The sequence below is a fragment of the Ranitomeya imitator genome, chromosome 1, assembly GCF_032444005.1.
Source record: "Ranitomeya imitator isolate aRanImi1 chromosome 1, aRanImi1.pri, whole genome shotgun sequence".
NCBI lineage: Eukaryota > Metazoa > Chordata > Amphibia > Anura > Dendrobatidae > Ranitomeya > Ranitomeya imitator.
The window spans coordinates 295,618,245-295,642,365 of record NC_091282.1 but is presented as its reverse complement, the minus strand read 5'-3'; the positions used below and the strand labels follow the sequence as shown (position 1 = coordinate 295,642,365).

The 24,121-nt window shown below is 45.9% G+C and overlaps 1 protein-coding gene across 2 annotated transcripts in view; it reads right to left on the bottom strand.

The window, feature by feature from the left end:
• The window catches only part of SNAP29 (synaptosome associated protein 29), a 67,405-nt gene that overhangs the window by 25,482 nt on the left and 17,802 nt on the right, over positions 1–24,121 (bottom strand). For both annotated transcript variants that reach the window (XM_069756763.1, XM_069756754.1), the window contains exon 3: positions 19,761–19,954. In XM_069756763.1, the coding sequence (XP_069612864.1) occupies positions 19,761–19,954 (194 nt within the window). The remainder of the gene's footprint in view (positions 1–19,760; positions 19,955–24,121) is intronic.

The window sequence follows — 24,121 nt, the reverse complement described above, 5'->3', positions numbered from 1 at the left end:
TCCCTGCACTTCCTGTAGCAGAGACGCCGTCCATCCCCCTCAGCCGCAAACCGGAAGTGACATGCGGCCGGAAAGAGAGGAAGGTGCGGCGATGAACTGGTTCCCCCAGCGGCCGCATGGAGACGCCGACGCCAGCAGAGGCCGCCGCTGGGCTGCGCACACCAGGGGACAGACGGAGAGATCAAGAGCCCCCGCCAGGGAGAAGCGATCTCCAACCCAGGAGCAGCGCTACACTGGTAGGCTGAGGGACCCTCGGGCGGGTGTCAGCCAGCGGGTGTCTCATGGAGGGAAGGGTGAGGCTGAGCCCCCCCGATCCACATCCCCCCGCACAGAACGGCAGATCCTCTCGTCCGTTCCTATCCCTGATGGGACAGGAAAAACACTGAAGGGTGGTAGGGGGAGGGTCCTTTTAACCTCTCGTGTTCCTGTCCCATCAAGGATAAGAAGGACGTCCTCCAGTGTGCTGTCAGGTGGTGAACTGGAAAGACAGATATAAATAACCATGGTACCGCTGAAAACGTCATCTTGTCCCACAAAAAACGAGCAGCCATATATCATCAGCGAAAAAATAAAAAAGTTATAGCCCTCAAAATAAAGCTATGCAAAAATAATTTTTTTAATATAAAATAGTTTTTATCGTATAAAAGCACCAAAACATGAAAAAAAATTATAAATGAGGTATCTCTGTAATCGTACTGACCCGAAAAATAAAACTGCTTTATCCATTTTACCAAACGTGGAACGGTATAAACGCCCCCCAAAAGAAATTCATGAATAGCTGGTTTTTGGTCATTCTGCCTCACAAAAATCGGAATAAAAAGCGATCAAAAACTGTCACTTGCCACAAAATGGTACCAATAAAAACATCAACTCGTCCTGCAAAAAACAAGACCTCAGATGACTCTGTAGACCAAAATATGGAAAAATTATAGCTCTCAAAATGTGGAGATGCAAAAACTATTTTTTGCAATAAAAAGCATATTTTAGTGTGTGACAGCTGCCAATCATAAAAATCCGCTAAAAAAAAAAAACAGATATAAAAGTAAATCAAACCCCCTTTCATCACCCCCTTAGTTAGGGAAAAATAATACAATTAAAAAAAAATGTATTTATTTCAATTTTCCCATTAGGGTTAGGGCTAAAGTTAGAGTTTGGATTACATTTACGGTTGGGATTAGGGGTGTGGTTAGGGTTATGGTTGGGATTAGGGTTTCAGTTAGAATTGGGGGGTTTCACTGTTTAGGCACATCAGGGGCTCTTCAAAGGCGACATGGCGTCCGATCTCAATTCCAGACAATTTTGCAATGAAAAGTCAAACGGTGCTCCTTCCCTTCCGAGCTCTGCCATGCGCCCAAACAGTGGTTTACCCTCACATATGGGGTATCAGCGTACTCAGAACAAATTGTACAACAACTTTTGGGGTCCAAATTCTCCTGTTACCCTTGGTTAAATAAAACAAATTGGAGATGAAGTGAATTTTTTGTGAAAAAAAAAAAAAGTTTATTTTTTCTTTTTTTTTTTAACATTCCAAAAATTCCTGTGAAGCACCTGAAGGGTTAATAAACGTCTTGAATGTGGTTTTGAGCACCTTGAGGGTACCGTCACACTATACCATTTCGATCGCTACGACGGTACGATTCGTGACGTTCCAGCGATATCGTTACGATATCGCTGTGTCTGACACGCAGCAGCGATCAGGGGTCCTGCTGAGAATCGTACGTCGTAGCAGATCGTTTAGAACTTTCTTTCATCGCTGGATCTCCCGCTGTCATCGCTAGATCGGTGTGTGTGACACTGATCTAGCGATGCGATCCAGCGATGCGTTCGCTTGTAACCAGGGTAAACATCGGGTAACTAAGCGCAGGACCGCGCTTAGTAACCCGATGTTTACCCTGGTTACAAGCGTAAAACTAAAAAAAAAAAAAACAGCACATACTTACATTCTGGTGTCCGTCAGGTCCCTTGCCGTCTGCTTCCCGCACTGTGACTGCCGGCCGTAAAGTGAAAGCAGAGCACAGCGGCAGTGCTTTCACTTTCACTTTACGGCCGGCAGTCAGTGAGTGCGGGAAGCAGACGGCAAGGGACCTGACGGACACCAGAATGTAAGTATGTGCTTTTTTTTTAGTTTTACGCTTGTAACCAGGGTAAACATCGGGTTACTAAGCGCGGTCCTGCGCTTAGTTACCCGATGTTTACCCTGGTTACCCAGGGACCTCGGCATCGTTGGTCGCTGGAGAGCTGTCTGTGTGACAGCTCCCCAGCGACCACACTACGATTTACCTACGATCACGGCCAGGTCATATCGCTGGTCGTGATCGTAGGTAAATCGTATAGTGTGACGGTACCCTGAGGGTTGCAGTTTTTAGAATGTTGTCACACTTGGGTATTTTCTAATCATATAGGCCCTCAAAGTGACTTCAAATGTGATGTAGTCCCTGAAAAAAAAAAAATTAAATTAAGATTTTTGTGTACTCGCCATAAAATCCTTTTCTTCGAGCCAATCATTGGGGGACACAGACCGTGGGTGTATGCTGCTGACACTAGGAGGACACTAAGTTGAAACAAAAAAGTTAGCTCCTCTTCTTTAGTATACACCCTCCTGCTTGCTCCCAGAGAACCAGTTCTGTGCAAAAGCAGTAGGATATCAAACTTCATATCAGATTAAAGAAAAACCAAGCGCAAGCCACAAGATTAACAGGGTGGGTACTGTGTCCCCCAATGATTGGCTCGGAGAAAAGGATTTTACGGTGAGTACACAAAAATCCCTATTTCTCCTACGCTTCATTGGGGACACAGACAATGGGACGTCCCAAAGCAATCCCTGGGTCGGGAATCACATTACAGATCTAACCCCATGTACCAACTGACTAAAGTTGCGCTACCACCGCTTGCAGAATATATCTGCGATGGGTCGTTTGTGCAGGAGTCTGAGAGCGTAGGTTGTATCGAGTTACAGCCTTGCAGACCTGTTGTGATGACGCCTGATGCCGAAAGGCACAAAAAAGAATGTATACCGACCGAGAAGAGTGCCGTAATCCCACTGGGATAGGCTTGTCTCTGATGCAGTAGGACATCTGAAAAGCCAAGTAAGACCATTTGGTATCATAGCCCTGAAATGTCTAAACGGTGCCTGAGACCCTCAGGAAGCATAGATAAGGCGTCCGACCTACTGAAGGGCGCCGTCTTATAGACGCACCTTCGGAAAGCCATTACTATGTCCAAGGTGTGAAGGGTTCATGCCACCAGATGTACCAGAGCTGGACAAAGAGAGAAGGACAAAGTCCTTGTTAAGGTGTTAAAAAGAAAAACAAAAAAAAAAAACAAACAAAAAAAAAAAACCACACCTTGGGAAAAAAACGGAGACCGTAGATGATTCGATGACAGCCTTGTCCTGGGGGAAAATCAGGAAAGGAACGGAACTCAACCGAACAGAGAGGTAGCTCTGAAACCTGGTTCATAGACAGCGCAGCGAGAAGAACCAGACTACTTCAGAGACATCCTGCAACGGTTCGAAAGGCGTGTTAAAGAGCACCCGGGACCATATAAGGTCTTTAACTGCAAGTTATAGGGGGATACCACATGGGAGACCCCCTGAAAGAAAATGCTCACTTACAGAATGGAAGTAATTCCGCGCTGGAATAAAACAGATAAGGCCAAGTTCTGGCCTTTGAGAGGGAGGGAGGGAGAGAGGGAGAAAGCTGAGCGCCAAACCTGATTCCAGACCAGTCTGGAGAATTTCCCAAATTGGAGGGAACAGAGAAGCCATGAGGACGTCCTGACAAAAAAAACCGGACGTTGGCAGAGCAGATTTGGAAGATCCGGCATTCGCCATAGGACATCGACGACTATCTGCACTAAATCTGCATATTGCGCCCAGCGTAACCTGGGAAACAAGGATTGCTGGAGTCCCCTCTGCTGAGGTCTACCTGACGACTGTCGGAAGTAAAGGAAGTGGGGAAAAAAAAAGCACGTACTGAAGATGAAACTGAAGCCACGGAGAGACCCGTGTATGCCTCTTGATGGTCTATGGATCCCAAGACCGAGCTCTGAAGTGGAATACCTTGGCATTCAATTTTGAAGCCATCATATCCACGCCCGGAGTCCTTAAATGAATACATTTTTGTCGAAAGGCCTCCCACTGTCCCAAGGAGAAACCTTGACGGCTAGGAAAAAAAAACTGCCGCCTGGGATATGGACAGCTGAAAATACCGAGTGGTTCCTCTCTGCCCATCGGGCAATATGGTCTACCTCGTGCATGGCCACCCTGCTCTGGGTACCCCCTTTAATGACTGATACATGCGACAGCCATGGCTTCATCCGATTGAATTCAGATGGGGTGACTCGCCAGGAGATAATGGAACTGTCGCAGGGCTATCCTGATAGCCTGGATTTCCCAGACATTAATCGGAAGGTCAACTCCTGAGTTGATCAGCGCCCCTGAGCCATGAGGTGCCTAAGACTACTCCCCAGTCAAGGAGACTGCCATCGGTAGGCACCACTAGCCATTAAACCGGGAGAAAATATTTCCTCTGGAAGAGAGAAGACCTCAATGTCCACCACCTGAGAGGTTACCTGATCCGCCGGGGCATGCAGCACCGGCGATCAAGGAACAAAACGGGTTCATGCTGCAGGGGACAGAGATTCAGCTGAACTAAAAAGAAGACTGTTTCCATTGCTGTCACCATTTTGTCCCAGTGCTGTCATAGCAAACCGGATAGAATGAAGGAGTGAGTAACGTGCGTGGGCTTCCTGTTAAAAAAGCTCGGACCTTGTCTTGAGGGAGAATCACAAACCCTTGGAGGCATCCTGGTTCATTCCTAGAAAGGATATCCACTGGGCTGGAATGGGGGGAGCCTGTATACATTTATCCACGAGCTCAGGGGAGGAAGATTATCGCCAGAGATGCGAAGGCACTTCACGCAGTCCTGGAAGGACAGACCCCTGATGAGAAGGTTGTCTGAGTAGGGCAGAAAGATCACGCCTCGAGAGTGCACGATGGACATGACAGCCGTCATGACCTTCAAGAGCACAATGTGAACTGAAAATGCTGTTTGAGAATGGCAAAGCACAGGATTGTTTAGAGAGGGGAAAATCCGAATATGTAGGAAAAAACATCCCGTTGTCGATGGATGTTAGAAGCGTCCCTCTTATCGACGAGTGAGCATGATCCTTTGGTGGCATCTGATGCCAAGACTCCAGATTGCAAGGCTGTGGTACTAGCGATTGAACCAACGTGCTGCATTAGAGATGAAAGAATTATCCCAGTCAGGCTGGTGAAGACCCTGACTGATAGAGGAAGGATCGTGAAGGGACTGTATCGCTGTGGTCAGTGATGCCATGGGCTGCGACAGCGACGAAGACCACTCTGGGGGAGTTATAGTGTAGTCTAGATCCCAGCCTCAGTAAAATGAGGCTGTAAGACAGAATACCCCATGACCTGTTAATCCCATGCATCCTTTGCAGGGAAAAACAACGGGGCCTCAGGGTTAGAGCACTTACCCGGGGCTGTTGCCCAATGGTGCTGCAGGTCCGATTAACTAAGGTGGGATTTTGATCCCAGGACCCCATGCAGCCAAAGTAATGAGTGAATGTCAAACAGATTCGAAAAGAACATCTAGAGCCCCTCGCAAATCTATGGAGTCTGAAAAAGGATTTGTTTTTTAACACCAAAAAAAGGGCGTCCAAGCCTTGCAGAGGAGAAGAATTGCTCTTTTCTCCTGTAGCATCAGAGACAAGCTGAGTCAGCTTCACTCTAAATAAATAGCCACTCTGGAAGGAAGAGATGACAGAGACTTTTTGCACACACAGTCCGTTTTCTATTCAATGAGCCATAAAAAGAAACCTTCTAAACGTGATGGCATCCTTCGCTGATAGTGCAGTGCAGCTAGCCACATCCAAAAAAGGCGACCGGGATACCATGGCTTTAGCTACCCCTGCCGCAGCATACGATGGATAATGCTGAACCAGAGGTCTCAAAGAGGGAGCGAGTCAGAGTCTCTGACAGTCCATGGGTGAGGATCCATCCAGCCAGTATAAAAGGATTCTGAATACCGAAATGAATACTGGCGGGTTCACCACAGGAGATTCAGATAAATCATTCCACAGGTCAAAACAGGGTGGTACCACGCTTCAAGAGGCGGCTGACCCTAGAGACGTTTAACAGGTTTCTCTCAGCGCTGGTTAAGTATAACCCGGACCTCCGGGTGAATGGTAAACGCTGTATGAGGGTGATTAGTCCTCTTGAAGGGCACTGTGTGTTCTGGGACAGAACCGCAATCCTCGTCAACCTTTAGAGTCTGATTGATGGGCTCAATAAGCAAGTCCCTCATTTTCTGGAATTCTGGTGAGTGCAGATCCAGGAAACATCCAATTCAAACTCAGAGTCTTGTTCTGTAAATCACTGGTGAGGGAGAGAAACAGAGCTCACGGACCCAAGGCCCGAGATTGCTCGGGTAATCGTACCACGGATCTGATTTCTAGACGCTTATGCAGTTCTAGAATACTTGCGGCCCCTGCTAGCCGATGACTCCAGTGTAGGAGAGGATCCATTTATATCAGACCTGCTAAACGCGCCGATCCACAGAGGAAGTCAATCTCTTTTGGCCAGATAAGCCACGGATTGCTTCATTGACGAAGCCCCTCAGGGGAAGTAGGTACACTGGGATTGGAGCGATGGAGGGCTCCTGAACGCATTTGAGGGGGCGGGTTTTGCAAGTTAGATAAAACTAATAGTCTTATTGGATCCTTTGGGAGCTTGGACCGTGACGCCGTCATGGCGCCTTTAAGGAAACTGTATGCAGAGCCGCTGTAAATGCCAAACTGTCGCCCCTGTGACTTGGCCCCAGATATGCGCCCTTGCTGCCAGAGTAAGCCCCCCTGCCAGCGTCGTCGCAGACTGCCTGTACAGTGCCACTGCTGGTCTAGGACCATGATACAGGGAGAGAGGTCACCCTCAATCTGCCATCCCTTTCATAGAGAGGTGGACAGAGACTTGCTCCTCGGCCGAAGCCGGGGACTAAATTTTTGCGACCGGTGCGTTACCTCAGGTGTTAAGCTGACAGTTCCGGAGGATTCAGCTTACCCAAGTCCTTCTCTTGTGTCCCCAGGGAAGGTGACGGTGTCTTCACGCCTCGCAGCGCTTCTGTCAGCGCTGCTGTTACTGCCACCGCTGTCAGGAAGCCGGCTCCGTTCCTGAGATGTAGAAAGATGGCTGCCGAGAGCAGGAGGGGCACCTCTCATTTAAGCAGAGAAGCACCAGAAGTGTGGGTGGTGCTGGCCGGGTGGGCAGAGCCATGAAAAATATGGCCTAGGCCAGCTAAAAGCCGGGGACTAAATTTGTGAAGCCAGCCGGAAAAGAGAGCCGAACAGATAGACGAATAAAGCGGTGTAAAATGCCGCTGGACGCCGTGACACTGCTCCCCCAGGGACCAGGACCACCGTCTCTGCGACCAGATGGTGCCAGCCGCAGTCATACTCATAGTTTGAGTTGATGTAGCAGAGCTGGTGCAGACCTGTTGCGGTGTGGCTGGTCGTGGGACTCCCCCCTCAAGCCACCATCCCCCATAGTCAAGGGGGTGGAGAGGGTCTTTCTGCCTCCTTCCATCATTCGCTTTAAATCAGTGGTGATGCAGTGGGGGCTGCACGGACGCCATAGTGGACCCTCTGTTGTGGAACAGGGCAGAATGTCTGGCTGTATGCCTGGCTCCAGGAGAGGATACATAGAGGTGACACTGTGGTCGCCTGCTGCTGGTGTGGGGAGATCGGGACCGTGAAGGAACCGTCGCTCCTGAAGTGAGCTCAGGCATGGCTTCCCACGTTGGAGAGGGTACGGGGAGGTATACTCGCCGTGCTCGCCTGTTGATGGTTCGGGGGAGATCGGAGCCTTGAAAGGATCCGTCGACCCCTTCACTCCGTTAATTAAAAAATAAAAATTAACAGAAAAGTAAAAAATAAAATGAAAACGTTGGGATCTGAACCAGACCAAAGTGCCTCCTACGGACACTAAGCAAGAACTGGTTAGCTGGGAGCCAGCAGGAGGGTGTATACTGCGGGGGAGGAGAGAACTTTTTTGTTTCAACTTAGTGTCCTCCTGGTGGCAGCAGCATACACCCAGTCTGTGTCCCCCAATGAGGCATAGGAGAAAAATGGTGTTGCAAAAATGAGAAATTGCTGGTCAACTTTTAACCCTTATAACTCCTAACAAGAAAAAAAAATTGGGGTTCCAAAATTCTGGTGATGTAAAGTAGAAATGTGGGAAATGTAACTTATTAAGTATTTTGTGTGACATATCTCTGTGATTTAACCCCTTAATGACAGCCAATACATCTTTTAACTGACCTGAGATATTAGAGAATATCCTCCCCACACAGGTGACAATCCAGTAGCTGTCAGCTGTCCACTATAGCTGACAACTTGCTGTATCAGCCACGATCAGTGTTTGCACCGTCCATATCTGTTTAACCCCTTAGATGCTGCTGTCAATAGTGACTACATCATTATAAATGGTTAACAGTGTGGGGGCTTCCTCTTTATCCCAATTGGTGCTCTCAGATCATAATTTTGTGGTCCTGATGTTTGCGATGGCAATTCATGACCAAATAGCGGCCTTAGGGTATGTGCACACGTCAGGATTTCTTGCAGAAATTTTCCTGACAAAAACCGGACATTTCTGCCAGAAATCCACATGCGTTTTTACCACGATTTTCACACGTTTTTGGTGCGTTTTTTCCCAAATGCATAGAATTGCAGGAAAAGCGCAGAAAATCTGCAAAAATAATGAACATGCTCATTTTTTTTACCGTGATGCGTTTTTCTCGCTGAAAAAAACGCATCCATGTGCACAAAACATGCAGAATGCATTCTAAATGATAAAATGCATAATGTATGCGTTTTTAATGAGTTTTTATAGCATTTTTATCGCGAAAAAACCTGAACGTGTGCACATAACCTTAGAGCCTGACAGCTGTTGTAACCTGTTCAGAAGTTAGTGGCATTTAGGAGGTAAAAATATACATTTTTTTATATCTGTCATACCACTTTGCATTAATTCCTGTAAAGCACCTGAATAGTAAATAAACTACCTGACAGCAGTTTTCAATATGTCAAGGGGTGTGGTTTTTAAAAAATGGTATCACGTTTGGGGGTTCGCCAATATAGAAGACCCCTAAAGTCAATTCAAACATGGATAGTTCCCAAAAAAATAAATGTTGTAAATTTCCTTGAAAAAAAAAAGGAAAATTGCTGCTACATTTTTAAACCTCCTAAAATGCTAACAAAATAAAACAACATTTTACAAATGGTGCTGATGTAAAGCCGACATGTGGGAAATGTTATTTATTAATGGTTTGCTGTGGTATGAAGCTCACCGTAGGTACTTACATAAATGTAAACTTTATTGAAAAAAATTTCTTAAAAAATGTTAAACGTACCACCATCACCAACCAAGCATAAACATAGCCCAAGGGGGTGCCTGCCGCTATACTGACCTGGATATCCCTACCTAACTGCGGAGGTTGGCACCCTAAATCCTGCGCAGTGGAGCCCCCGCTCCTCGTCGGCTCACCCTGCTGGCCCTAGTAGGCCCTCTTATTGTCAGGGGAGTAAGAAAAATGAGGAAAAGGGACAGATAGATTAAAATATCCATATAAAAAGTTATTCGGACAATGCTGCTAAAGCTTTTCTAAACGATACTTTATCCTCTAACTATAAACTATATAGCGGATATAGCTGTGAACTACTAGCTAATCTATATACTCTGTTCAGATTGAGAAAAGGTCTAATGTGCAATCATAGTTGATTGCAGAGGGATATCATCCCCAAGCATCGGGCATTATCTGGCTATCAAGCCCAATTATAGAATGACAACAATAAGCTAAGTATTTTTTAACATTTTTCTCAAATATTTGATATTTTTTATAAATAAAACACAAAACATATTGACCTAAATTAACCATTATCATAAAGTATAATGTGTCACGAAAAAAAACAATCTCAAAATCACTGGGATTTGTTGAAGTGTTGCAGAGTTATTACCACATAAAGTGACACTGGTCAGATTTCAAAAAAATTGGCTCCGTCACTAAGGGGCTAAGGGCATAAAAATTCAAAGTTGGAAAAAAGCGAAATTTTCACCAAATTTCCGTTTTTTTTCACAAATAAACGCAGGTAATATCAAAGAAATTTTACCACTATCATGAAGTACAATCTGTCATGAGAAAACAATCTCAGAATCACTGGGATCCGTTGAAGGGTTCCAGAGTTATAACCTCTTAAAGGGACAGTGGTCAGAATTGTAAAAATTGGCCCGGTTATTAATATGCAAACCACCCTTGGGGGTTAAGCATGGGGGTGGGTCAGTCATGTTTTTGGGTTGTATTGCAGCCACTGGCACAGGAACATTTCACGGGATGACGGTCAGGCGCCTTTCAATCAGCCAAACCAGATCTCCACTTTGTGTTTCGGGGTACTGCCCCTCGTCAGTGCAGTGTCTGCAAATTGAGATTCTGGTTTGGCTACTATCCTAAGTCATGTGACAAGGCTCGTTAAATAGCCGACATTGACTGTTAGGATTGCTACTTACAATAGGTGGCACTAGAGTTCTAGTCCTCTTCCTCTCTGAAGAGAATTTGCACGGGTAGAGGGATAAATGGATTGAATGAAATTTAAACAAATTCTTGATGCAAACATAATACTATCTGTCAAAACCTGAAGTTGAAAAGAGGAAGCTTCTATAAATGGATAATGATCCTCAACACACGTCAAAATCAACAATAGAATACTTCAAAAGGAGTAAGCTGAAGGTTTTACAATGGCCCTCACAGTTCCCTTATCTGAATATCATTGAAAATCTGTTGCTAGACCTCAAAATAGCAGTGCATGCAAGACCATGATGGGTGCCCAAACTTTTGCATTGGACCGTTATCTTTTTTTTAACTTTTAAAATATAAAAGATGAAAACTTACATATCTTTTTGCCTAAAATACCAAAGGAAGTGTGTCATCTTTAACTTTAGGCATGTTAAGAGATAACGTCTTCAACTTGCTGCCTGTCATGGCTGCCGCGACCAATCAGCGACGGCCACAGTCCGATTAGTCCCTCCCTACTCCCCTGCAGTCAGTACCCGGCGCCCGCTCCATACTCCCCGCAGTCAACGCTCACACAGGGTTAATGCCAGTGGTAACGGACTGCGTTATGCCGTGGGTAACTCACTCCGTTACCGCCGCTATTAACCCTGTGTGTCCCCAACTTTTTACTATTGATGCTGCCTATGCAGCGTCAATAGTAAAAGGATCTAATGTTAAAAATAATTTAAAAAAATTAAAAAATCATTATATACTCACCTTCCGCCGCCTTTCCCGCTCCTCGCGACGCTCCGGTAACCGCTCCATGCAAGCGGCAGGTTCCGGTGGCAAGGATGGCATGCAACAAGGACCTGCCATGACGTCACAGTCATGTGACTGCGACCTCATCACAGGTCCTGCGCGAGAAGGACCTGCCATGACGTCGCAACGTCATCACGGGTCCTGCGCTACCAACCCTGGGACCAGAAGCTGCCGAGTGCACCGCACACAGGCGACATGACTACAAGGGCTCCTTCTGAAGGTGAGTATATGTTTCTTTTTTATTTTTTAACCTGTGACATACGTGGCTGGGTAATATACTACATAGCTGGGCAATATACTACATCGCTGTGCAATATACTACGTGGCTCTGTGCTGTATACTACGTCACTGGGCAATATACTACGTGGCTGGGCAATATACTACGTGGCTCTGTGCTGTATACTACATCACTCAGCAATATACTACGTACGCTGTATACTACGTGGCTGGGCAATATACTACGTGCCTGGGCAATATACTACGTGGTTGGGCAATATACTACGTGACTGGGCAATATACTACGTGCACATGCATATTCTAGAATACCCTATGCGTTAGAATCGGGCCACCATCTGGTAAAATTCATATTTGCGGTATAGATGTACCTTTAACACATTTAACAGTTTAACTACAAATGTAAATGAGAGGGCTTCGGTGCACCGTTGTGTGCGCTCAGTCACCATCCTCCAGCCCTTGTGATGATTGACAGTGCTCCATATAGTGCTGCTTGCATTGAATCCTCACCATGCACATGCGGATATTACACACAGAGTCCGTGTGTGCAGGAAGCCTGTGATCTGCGTCCTGTCTACAATGACCACTTTCTCTACATTGCATTTGTACAGCAGCGGGTGGCCGATACGGAGATACTGACACTGCAAAAGCCAGCGCACAGATTCATTACATGACGTCAGCAGCAGCTAGCCACTGTCATACCATTCAGTGTGCAGCTGGTGGCCTCTGCAGACAGGAGAGTGGGCACTCGCACACATTGACATTATGTGAGCTCTCAGCTCTTGCAAAGTAAGTGCAGGTTTGAGGATTCAAAACCGCCAGCAATCCTTGATGCACTGTCAATCATTCGGGGAAGGGTGGAAAAGGGAAATTGATGGGGCAAAACAGTGTACCAAGCATTTTGCCAGGCGAAAACTGCCCAGAAGCCCCCTCATTTCAATATGTAATAAAACTATTTTTACATAAAACAAAATAAGCAAAACTGACTAAATGGTCTGGCAGACTTGTTGGTATAAGTGCAATGTGTAGGTGCACACTCACAATGTGGCCATTAGCACAAGAAACCTAGGATAAAACAATGAGCAAATAGCAGGCCCCAAAATAGATGGGGCAGACCAGGACCAAGAAATGCTAACGTTAGGGACCATCCCGATCTGATACACCTCTATGTTATTTACGTGTACCATTACTATTTATCTACTCTTTTTTTTATCCTAAGTTTCATAAAACAAAATAAGTAAAAACTGAACTCCGAGTATGATTTTGGTATGTGCCCACAGTCCCATATGTGGATGTATAAAAGGCTTACTTTCAGCTTTGGGAGTGACAAGACTCATTTTAAGGCCAGGGTCAGACTTGCGTGTGCAATGTGAGAAACTCGGGCGAGTCTTTGGCTCAAAATACTCGGCACCAGAGCATGCGGCTGCATGTATTTCTATGCAGCCGCTCATCTGGTCCCTAGTGCAGGCTATTGATGCGGGAGTTTCTCGTATTGCACACTCAAGTCTTACCCTGGCCTAAAGCTAAACATCTGGACATGTCTTGTATAAAGAAAAATGTAACCTTGGACATTAAAAACATATGCAATGCATGAAACTTCCATGGAGGAACAGTACATGTTAACTTATGAATACAAGTTAGTCTTGCCTCTACACTGTAAGATAGGTGGAAAGTGAGCATTCGCTTACTGTGGATGACTGCTTATGAGACCAAAAAGCAAAAAAGGGGGGCAGCAAAAATTGGTTTGTTAGCATACTAGGGGATCTTAACCCCTCTGTGACCTTGGACGTACTATCCCGTCGAGGTGCCCTGGGCCTATCTGACCCTTGACGGGATAGTACGTCCTGCCCTTTAATGCGATACCGTGACTTAAGTCGCGGTGATCGCATTAAAATTCCGACGCCATCTCACCTGGGGGGAGATGGCCTCGGCATCCAGGGCATTGTCGCCGCCCACCCGCCCTCTCGATCGCTGTGATTGGCTGTTCAATTCTGAACAGCCATTCTCATTGTTTCAGCCAATCGGAGCGGCTGAAACAATGAGGTCACAGGCTAGGATCGAGTACCGATGTACTCGATCCTAGGTCCGGTGCCTGGCAACGCCAGGCACCGGCAAGAACACCCCGGATTGGCGCGATCGCATCGATCGCGCCAATCGCAGGGCACCGCGCGGTATTACCGCGCTGTGCCCTGCCGGAACCTGCGTGGATCGGTGCTCTAATAGCACCGATCCTAGGATAGGACACAGTGCAGGCCCAGCAGGGCCTGCAGGAGCCGATTGGCGCGATCGATGTCATCGTCGATCGCGCCAATCACAGGGCGCAGCGGCGATCACGCTGTGACCGCTCTGTGCCCTGCAGGTGACCTGGCTGTGACCTGCCTAGAATGGCGCGAACAGATCCGATCCTAGGCAGGTCACAGCCAGGTCACCAGGAAAGCTCTGATTGGTGGGATCGATGTTATGGTCGATCCCACCAATGACAGGTCACAGCAGCAGCATGACCGCTCTGTGACCTGTCTGTGTCACCTGCCTGACCTGTGTATGACCGCTCTGCAGGGTCCTCATTCTAGCTGAGGATTCCTACAGAGCGGTCATACTGCTGGATCTCCCTGCTGGATTTTGTGCCTGGATCTCCCTGCCGTGCTGGGTATTGTGGTGCCACAGCAGCCTGTAGCACCACAATCCCTGCTAAAGAAAGAAGACAACTAAACGTAAGTTTTATCCCTGATCCCTGCCCAATCCCCGTTCATCCACCCCAATCCCCGTTCATCCACCCCAATCCCCCCTTCCCCCTCTTTTTACTCCCTCCACCCCCATTTGTGCCGCATCCGTGCGCACATTTAGTACAACCGTACGTTTTGATCACTGATCCCTGCCCAATCCCCACTTCCACCCCCATCTCCCTTCCCCCTCTTTTTACCCCCCTTTGCACCTCCTTCCGTGCGCCCATTTAACAGCCGCCGAACGTTGATTGGTGACGCAGTTCACCGATCAACGCTCGCTTTTTTTCCCTCACCCCCGTTGCGCCAACTCCGTACACACATTCCGCAGCCGCCAAAGTTTGATAAGTGACGCAGTTCACTTATCAGAGTTTGTGCCTGCCGTTTTCCTTTTTTTTTTTTTTTCACCCCCCTTTTGCGCCACCTGACTACAACCGTACGTTTTGATCACTGATCCCTGCCCAATCCCCACTTCCACCCCCATCTCCCTTCCCCCTCTTTTTACCCCCCTTTGCACCTCCTTCCGTGCGCCTATTTAACAGCCGCCGAACGTTGATTGGTGACGCAGTTCACCGATCAACTCTCGCGCTCGCTTTTTTCCCTTCAGCCTTTTTGCGCAACCTCCGTACACACATCCCGCAGCCGCCAAACTTTGATAAGTGACGCAGTTCTCTTATCAGAGTTTGTGCCTGCCTTTTTTTTTTTTTTTACAGGTTTTTCTTCTCCTTTTAGCATTTTCTTTTCAGACAAGTTTGCACAAATCACTATCCCCCCACACATACACATACAGTTATCAATAAAGTGCACCCAATCACCATATTCACACAAAAATGTCCCGCTCGTCCCGTTCGTCCCAACAGCGCTATTCATTGGAGGAGGCATATGCTTTCCTTGCCTCCGACACTGATAGCGAGGGAGAGGATCCCACTTTTCTGATTCTTCATCCTCTTCCTCCTCATCTTCCTCCTCGGGTCCTGCGGAACCACCACGCAGACGCCCCAGGACAGAAGATGAGGCAGCCCCCACCACTCCTGAACCAGCGCTCCCCACTGCGGAACCCACATGGACCTCGCCCCCCGAAAATTACGAGCCACTGATTCCTGATTTTGTGGCAGAATCAGGAATCAAGTTTGACACCACGGGCCTCACAGAAACAGACTTTTTCAAAGTCTTTTTCTCTGAGGATTTTATTAACCTCATGGTGGAGCAAACTAATTTGTATGCTCGTCAATTTTTGGAGCAAAACCCCGGTACATCATTTTCCAACTGGTCTCCTGTAGACGCAGTTGAAATGATGCAGTTTTGGGGCCTGGTCCTCCACATGGGGATCGTGAAGAAGCCAGAAATGCGGCAATATTGGAGTGTAGATGTTTTATATAACACTCCAGTATTCCGAATGGCCATGGTTCGGAGACGTTTTGAGGCCATCCATAAATTCCTGCATTATTCCGATAATGCACAGTGTCCCGCACGAGATGACCCCAACTTTGACCGTCTGTTCAAAGTTCGGCCGGTCATCGAACACTTCAACAAAAAGTTTTCTGAAGTGTACGTGCCCAAAAGGGACATCTGCGTGGATGAGTCCTTGGTCCATTTTAAGGGGCGGCTCGGATTCCGTCAATACCTGCCCAACAAAAGGGCCAGGTACGGAATCAAACTCTACAAGCTGTGTGAGAGTGCCTCAGGGTACATCCACAGGTTTAGAGTGTATGAAGGGAAGGACAGCAGGATTGAACCACCTGAGTGTCCTCCTGTCCTGGGAGTGAGTGGGAAGATCGTGTGGGATTTGGTGCACCCACTGCTGGATAAAGGTTATCACCTCTATACTGATAACTTTTATACCAGCATCCCACTCTACAAATCCCTCTCTGCGCGAGGTACCGCAGCCTGCGGTACTGTGCGCAAAAATCAGAGAGGCCTCCCAAAGACGCTACTTCGGCAGATGCTCAGAAAAGGTGAGAGCAAGGCCCAATGTAGCGACCACCTGCTGGTGGTCAAGTACAAGGACAAAAGGGATGTCCTTCTCTTGACCACCATACATGGTGATGGCAGAGCCCTCAGCACTGTACGGGGTACCTCTACACAGGTCTGCAAACCGGACTGTGTACTGGGCTACAACAAAAGCATGGGGGGGGGTTGATCTCTCTGATCAACTCCTCCAACCATACAGTGCTTTGAGAAAGGCCAAGGTGTGGTACAAAAAGTTGGCCGTCCACATCGTACAAATGGCAATGCTCAACGCTTTCCTGCTGTTACGATGTGCACGCCACACCGATACGTCGTACCTTCAGTTCCAGGAGGTAGTGGTTAAGGCCCTGATATTTGGTACTCCGGAAGGAGAGGGCCCCAGTACTTCCGGAACTGAAGGTGCTCGTATCGTACCAGGCCAGCATTTTCCGGGGGTGGTCCCGCCAACCGGCAGAAAAGGTAAGCCGCAAAAAAGGTGCCGAGTGTGTTACAAAAGGGGAATACGCAAGGACACCATTTATCAATGCGACACCTGCCCCGAAAAACCTGGCCTGTGTATGAAGGATTGCTTCAGATTGTACCACACCTCCATGCACTACTAATTTACTTTACAAGAAAGCGTACATTAGTTCCAAAAAGGGGGCACATCTAGATAAGTTCCTTGGGGGGGGGGGGGGGGGTCTAGGTTCCAAAATGATGTCACTTGTGGTTTTTTTTTACTGTTTAGGCACATCAGGGGCTCTGCAAACTGAACATGACGACCGCGGACAATTTCTGCATTCCAAAACGTCACAACTTCCCTTTCGAGCCCCAACGTGTGCCTAAACAGTTTTTTCCCACATATGGCGTACCAGCGTAATCAGGACAATTTGGACAACAACTTTTGATGTCCAATTTCTCCTGTTACCTTTGGGAAAATTAAAAATTGGGGACTAAAATATCATTTTTGTGGGAAAAAATAGGATTTTTTATTTTCACGCCTGGGCATTATAAACTTTAGTGAAGCACGTGGGGGTTCAAATTTCTCACCAAACACCTAGATAAGTTCCTTAGGGGGTACAGTTTCCAAAATGGGGTCACTTGTGGGGGGTTTCTACTGTTTAGTCACATCAGGGGCTCTGCAAATGGAACATGATGCCAGCAGAACATTCCATCAAAGTCTGCATTCCAAAACGTCACTACTTCCCTTTCGAGCCCCAACGTGTGCCCAAACAGTAGTTCCTCCCCACATATGGGGTATCAGCGTACTCAGGACAAATTGGACAACAACTTTTGGGGTCCAATTTCTCCTGGTACCCTTGGGAAAATTAAAAATTGGGGACTAAAATATCATTTTTGTAGGAAAAAATAGGATTTTTTATTTTCACGCCTGGGCATTATATACTTTAGTGAAGCACGTGGGGGTTCAAAATTCTCACCACACAACTAGATAAGTTCCTTAGAGGGTCTAGTTTCCAAAATGGGGTCACTTGTGGGGGGTTTCCACTGTTTAGGCACATCATGGGCTCTCCAAACGCGACATGGCGTCCGATCTCAATTCCAGCCAAAGTTAGCTTGAAAAAGTCAAACGGCGCTCCTTTCCTTCTGAGCCCTGCCATGCGCCCAAACAGTGGTCCCCCCCCCACATATGGGGTATCAGCGTACTCAGGACAAATTGGACAACAACTTTTGGGGTCCAATTTCTCCTTTTACCCTCGAGAAAATAAAAAATTGGGGACTAAACGATCATGTTTGTGGAAAAAAATAGGAATTTTTTTTTTTCACGCCCGGGCGTTATAAACTTTCGTGAAGCACTTGGGGGATAAAAGTGCTCATGACACATCTAGATAAGTTCCTTAGGGGGTCTAGTTTCCAAAATGGGGTCACTTGTGGGGGGTTTCCACTGTTTAGGCACATCAGGGGGTCGCCAAACGCGACATGGCGTCCAATCTCAATTCCAGCCAAAGTTAGCTTGAAAAAGTCAAACGGCGCTCCTTTCCTTCTGAGCCCTGCCATGCGCCCAAACAGTGGTCCCCCCCCCCACATATGGGGTATCAGCGTACTCAGGACAAATTGGACAACAACTTTTGGGGTCCAATTTCTCCTTTTACCCTTGAGAAAATAAAAAATTGGGGACTAAACGATCATGTTTGTGGAAAAAATAGGAATTTTTTTTTTCACGCCCGGGCGTTATAAACTTTCGTGAAGCACTTGGGGGATAAAAGTGCTCATGACACATCTAGATAAGTTCCTTAGGGGGTCTAGTTTCCAAAATGGGGTCATTTGTGGGGGGTTTCCACTGTTTAGGCACATCAGGGGGTCGCCAAACGCGACATGGCGTCCGATCTCAATTCCAGCCAAATTTAGCTTGAAAAAGTCAAACGGCGCTCCTTTCCTTCTGAGCCCTGCCATGCGCCCAAAAAGTGGTTCCCCCTCACATGTGGGGTATCAGCGTACTCAGGATAAATTGGACAACAACTTTTGAGGTCCATTTTCTCTTTTTACCCTTGGGAAATTAAAAAGATTATTGCTGAAAGATCATTTTTGTGACTAAAAAGTAAAATGTTAATTTTTTCCTTCCATGTTGCTTCTGCTGCTGTGAATCACCTGAAGGGTTAATAAACTTCTTGAATGTGGTTTTGAGCACCTTGAGGGGTGCAGTTTTTAGAATGGTGTCGCTTTTGGGTATTTTCTGCCATATAGACCCTTCAAAATGACTTCAAATGTGAGGTGGTCCCTAAAAAAAATGGTTTTGTAAATTTGGTTGTAAAAATGAGAAATTGCTGGTCAAATTTTAACCCTTATAACTTCCTTGAAAAAAAAAAGTTTGTTTCAAAAATTGTGCTGATGTAAAGTAGACATGTGGGAAATGTTATTTATTAACTATATTGTGTCACATAACTCTCTGGTTTAACAGAATAAAAATTCAAAGTTGGAAAATTGTGAAATTTTCAAAATTTTCGCCAAATTTCTGTTTTTTTTCACAAATAAACGCAAGTTATATCGAAGAAATTTTAGCACTATCATGAAGTACAATATGTTACAAGAAAACATTCTCAGAATCGCTAAGATCCGTTGAAGCGTTTCGGAGTTATAACCTCATAAAGGGACAGTGGTCAGAATTGTAAAAATTGGCCTGGTCATTGACGTGCAAACCACCCTTGGGGGTAAAGGGGTTAATCAAAGACCTCTAAACAGCCCCTTGTTTAGTAATAAGACTTAATCAGATCATAATTATTAGGGCAATCCATTCATATTGTGTAGTGGTAGCATGAGGAAATATAACTGGTGCATGCTGCCCGCAGTACTGCCCAGCATTACAAAACTCAAAATACTTTGCACTAACAATGTGACAGTGGCAGAACCCATGGTGCCTACGGGATATGCAATACCAGATATTCACAAGCCACAACTCACCACGTATTCTACTTTAACCTAAGGCTGGATTAACAAATGTTTACTAGACACATTCCCTTACTTGCTGCTTGCGTTGTAATCATAGGCTCCATTCTGAGGTGGGGTCTCTGCAGGTTTGGCTCTAAAGTAATTTGTGAACCCACTGAACATGCTCTTGATGCTATTGATATGGCGCTGACTGGTTTTCATATCTTGCTCCATTTTGTCCACCATTTTTTCTGAGCGTTTCAAAGCTTCCCCTTGCCGCATTAGTTCCTGTGCAGAAAGAAAAGTAGAATTTAAATCACTGACAACAAAATGACCAATGGAATGTTAGCCATCTCCCTGCCTTTAATGTGGGCTCGAATGCCAAGCCCACATCTTTCCCCCCACATGATGACTGTTTTAATCAGTCATCATGTGTCTTAACAGCCGTAGGTGGAGGAGAGCTCCATTCATGGCCGTTAACCAGTTAAATCCCACTGTCAATCACTGACAGAAGGATTTAACATGAGCCATCCAGAAGGGCGTCATTCATTCTGACCATCGGCGCCCCAGTCATGAGATTACGGGATGCCACTGGGTTCTCATGCCAGCCAAGGGTCTGCTGATGACCCCAGAGCCTGTCATTATGAATCTCCTGTGAACATCGGCTTGTGACGTTCATAGATCGTGATCTCTGCTATGTACAACACAAGCGATTGGATGATCGCAGCTTCAAGTCTTTTAAAGGGTTTATTAAATACTGTCATAATCAGAAGAACTATACTACATTTCTAATAGGAGGTATTTGCTATTATATTATTACTACTACTACACATAGGGATGGGATTGTTGAGATGGGAATACCCCTTTAAAGCAGTTGAGGTGTGCTTACACATTTTGCTCCATTCAAGATTACATACCACTTCACAACATGCACCGTACAGCGCATGTCGGGTCTCCCCCTCTGGTGTGGGCTCCGGCGCTGAGCCCACATCAAAGCCGGGACAAGTCAGCTGTTTTGAACAGCTGACATGTGCCCGCAATAGTGGCGGGTGGAACCGCGATTCACCCGCCGCTATTAACTAGTTATATGCCGCTGTGAAACTGACAGCAGCATTTAACAAGAGTTTCTGGCCATAGGGCCAGAAATGCGTGCACCACTGACCCCTGTCACGTGATCGGGGGTCATCAGTGTGTTGGCATAACACAGACCTCTATGGTTGTCGATGCTAGATTGCTGTGAGCGCCACCCTGTGGTCGGCGCTCATAGCAATGCTGTAAATCTACTACATAGGAGCGATCTGAGCTTTGCTCCTATGTAGCTGAGCCGATCAGGCTATGCCAGCTTCTAGCCCCCCATGGAGGCTATTAAAGCATGGCAAAAGTAAGAAAAAAAGGTTTAAAAAAAAAAAAAAAAAAAAAATAATAATATATATATATATATATACACATATATATATATATATATATATATATATATATATATATACATATACATATACATATACATATATATATATATATATATATATATATATATATATATATATATATATATATATAATTGCCTAGAATACTACTTCCTGCAATTTGTGCCAACTTCCTGTCCGGAGCTAATGTCCGGAGCTAATGTCCGGAGCTAATGTCCGGAGATAAGTGACGTCAACAGTGTCCAGTGTCTGATTGGTTGCCGCCTGCTGCAAGCGACCAATCAGAAACGTACCGTACTGTGACACACTCCGCCCGCCATTTTGGTGTGATTTTTGAATTTTTACCTCACAGCAAGTTTCTACTGCGTGGAGGCGGGCCCAGTGACGTTGCTCTTCAAGCTCCTGCCGAATTTCGTCAAAAAAATGATAATACCATTTACCAAAACTATATATATTTAGTTGTGAAGTGGTTCAGTGACATTTTCACACCAATTTTGAACTTTTGTTTGGTGTTTTCTCCATATACTGCCTATTATTCACTGACTGTTATACTGAGAGACTGCCGTTTATTAACCTCTTCTTTGCCACATTGGGTATATTGCTCTATTATTTGCCACATAAGGACATTGTCCATTATTGCCCAGCAATTTCTTAAATAACAAGAATTGTCAAGAGCTGGTGAGTGCAGCCATTTTTTGTTCTTTCTTACTATTATTTATTAATTGTATTATTCTTACATTTGAATAAATAAAGTATATATGGATTCTAGACTCCCGATTCTTTAGAATCGGGCTGCCATCTAATATATATATATATATATATATATATATATATATATATACATACATACATACATTATAATTGTCTAAGGGTCGCGTCCGTCTTTCTGTCTGTCCCGGATATTCATTGGTCGCGGCCTCTGACTGTCATGGAATTCAAGTCGCTGATTGGTCTCGCCAGCTGCCTGTCATGGCTGCCAAGACCAATCAGCGACGGCCACAGTCCGGCGGCAATATGGTCGCTCTTTCCTCCCCGCAGTCAGTGCCCGCTCCATACTCTCCTACAGTCAGCCCTCACACAGGGTTAATGCCAGCGTTACCAGAGCGCGGTGTAACGCACTCCGGTTACGCAGCTATTAACCCTGTGTGACCAACTTTTTACTATTGATGCTGTGTATGCAGCATCAATAGTAAAAAGATCTGTTACAAATAAGAATAATAAAAAAAAGAGGTTATTCTCACCCTCCGATGTGGCGTCCTGTCCTCGGCAGTGCAAGCGGCAGGTTCCGGTGGTAAGGATGCTATGCAAGAAGGACCGTCATCACAGGTCGTGCGCTCATACCAACCCTGGGACCGGAAGCTGCCGGGTGCACCGCACACAGGCGCCAGGACTACAACTGGCCCTCGGAAGGTGAGTATATGTTTATTTTTTAACCTGTTACATACGTGGCTGGGCAATATACTACGTAGCTGGGCAATAAGCTACGTGGCTGGGCAATACGCTACATGGTCATGCATATTCTAGAATACCCGATGCTCTAGAATCGGGGGGTGTGTGTGTGTGTGTATATATACTAGCTGAAGAGCCCGGCGTTGCCTGGGCATAGTAAATATCTGTGTTTAGTTATAGCACCTCACTTCTCTTATTTTCCCCCTCACATCTCTCATTTTCTCCCTCACACCTCTCATTCCCCCTAACACTTGTCATTTCGACCTCACATCTGTCATTTTCTGATCACTCCACTATTTTCCCTCAGTCCTCTCATTTTGCACTCTCACCTTTTCATTTTCACCTCACACCTCTCATTTTCACCTCAGTATATACAGGTTTGTCATCTCCCTTATATATAGTATACACCTGTATGTCATCTCCTGTATATATTATATACCTGCTGTGTGTTGTCTCCCCTGTATATAGTATATACCTGTATGTCATCTCCTCCTGTATATAGTATATACTTGTGTCATTTCCCCTGTATATAGTATATATCTGTATGTTATCTCCCCTGTACATAGTATATATCTGTATGTCAACACCTCCTGTATTAGACCTCGTTCACACGTTATTTGGTCAGTATTTTTACCTCAGTATTTGTAAGCTAAATTGGCAGCCTGATAAATCCCCAGCCAACAGGAAGCCCTCCCCCTGGCAGTATATATTAGCTCACACATACACATAATAGACAGGTCATGTGACCGACAGCTGGCGTATTTCCTATATGGTACATTTGTTGCTCTTGTAGTTTGTCTGCTTATTAATCAGATTTTTATTTTTGAAGGATAATACCAGACTTGTGTGTGTTTTAGGGCGAGTTTCGTTTGTCAAGTTGTGTGTGTTGAGTTGCATGTGGCGACATGCATGTAGCGACTTTTGTGAGATGAGTTTTGTGTGGCAACATGCGTGTAGCAACTTTTTGTGTGTCGAGTTGCATGTGACAGGTTAGTGTAGCAAGTTGTGTGCAGCAAGTTTTGTGCATGGCGAGTTTTGCGTGTGGCGAGTTTTATGTGTGGTGCCTTTTGAATATGTGCAAGTTTTGTTTGAGGCAACTTTTGCATGTGTTGCAACTTTTGTGCATGTGGCAATTTTTCCGCGGGTGCAAGTTTTGCGTGAGCCTAGTTTTGCATGTGGCGAGTTTTGCGCGTGGCGAGTTTTGAGCGGCGACTTTTGTGTTTCGACTTTTATGTGGCGAGGTTGGTGTATGTGTGGTGAAATGTGTGCTGAGGGTGGTATATGTGTTCAAGCACGTGGTAGTGTGTGGCGCATTTTGTGTGTGTGTTCATATCCCCGTGTGTGGCGAGTATCCCATGTCGGGGCCCCACCTTAGCAACTGTACGGTATATACTCTTTGGCACCATCGTTCTCATTCTTTAAGTCCCCCTTGTTCACATCTGGCAGCTGTCAATTTGCCTCCAGCACTTTTCATTTCACTTTTTCCCCCATTATGTAGATAGGGGCAAAATTGTTTGGTGAATTGGAAAGCGCGGGGTTAAAATTTCACCTCACAACATAGCCTATGACGCTCTCGGGG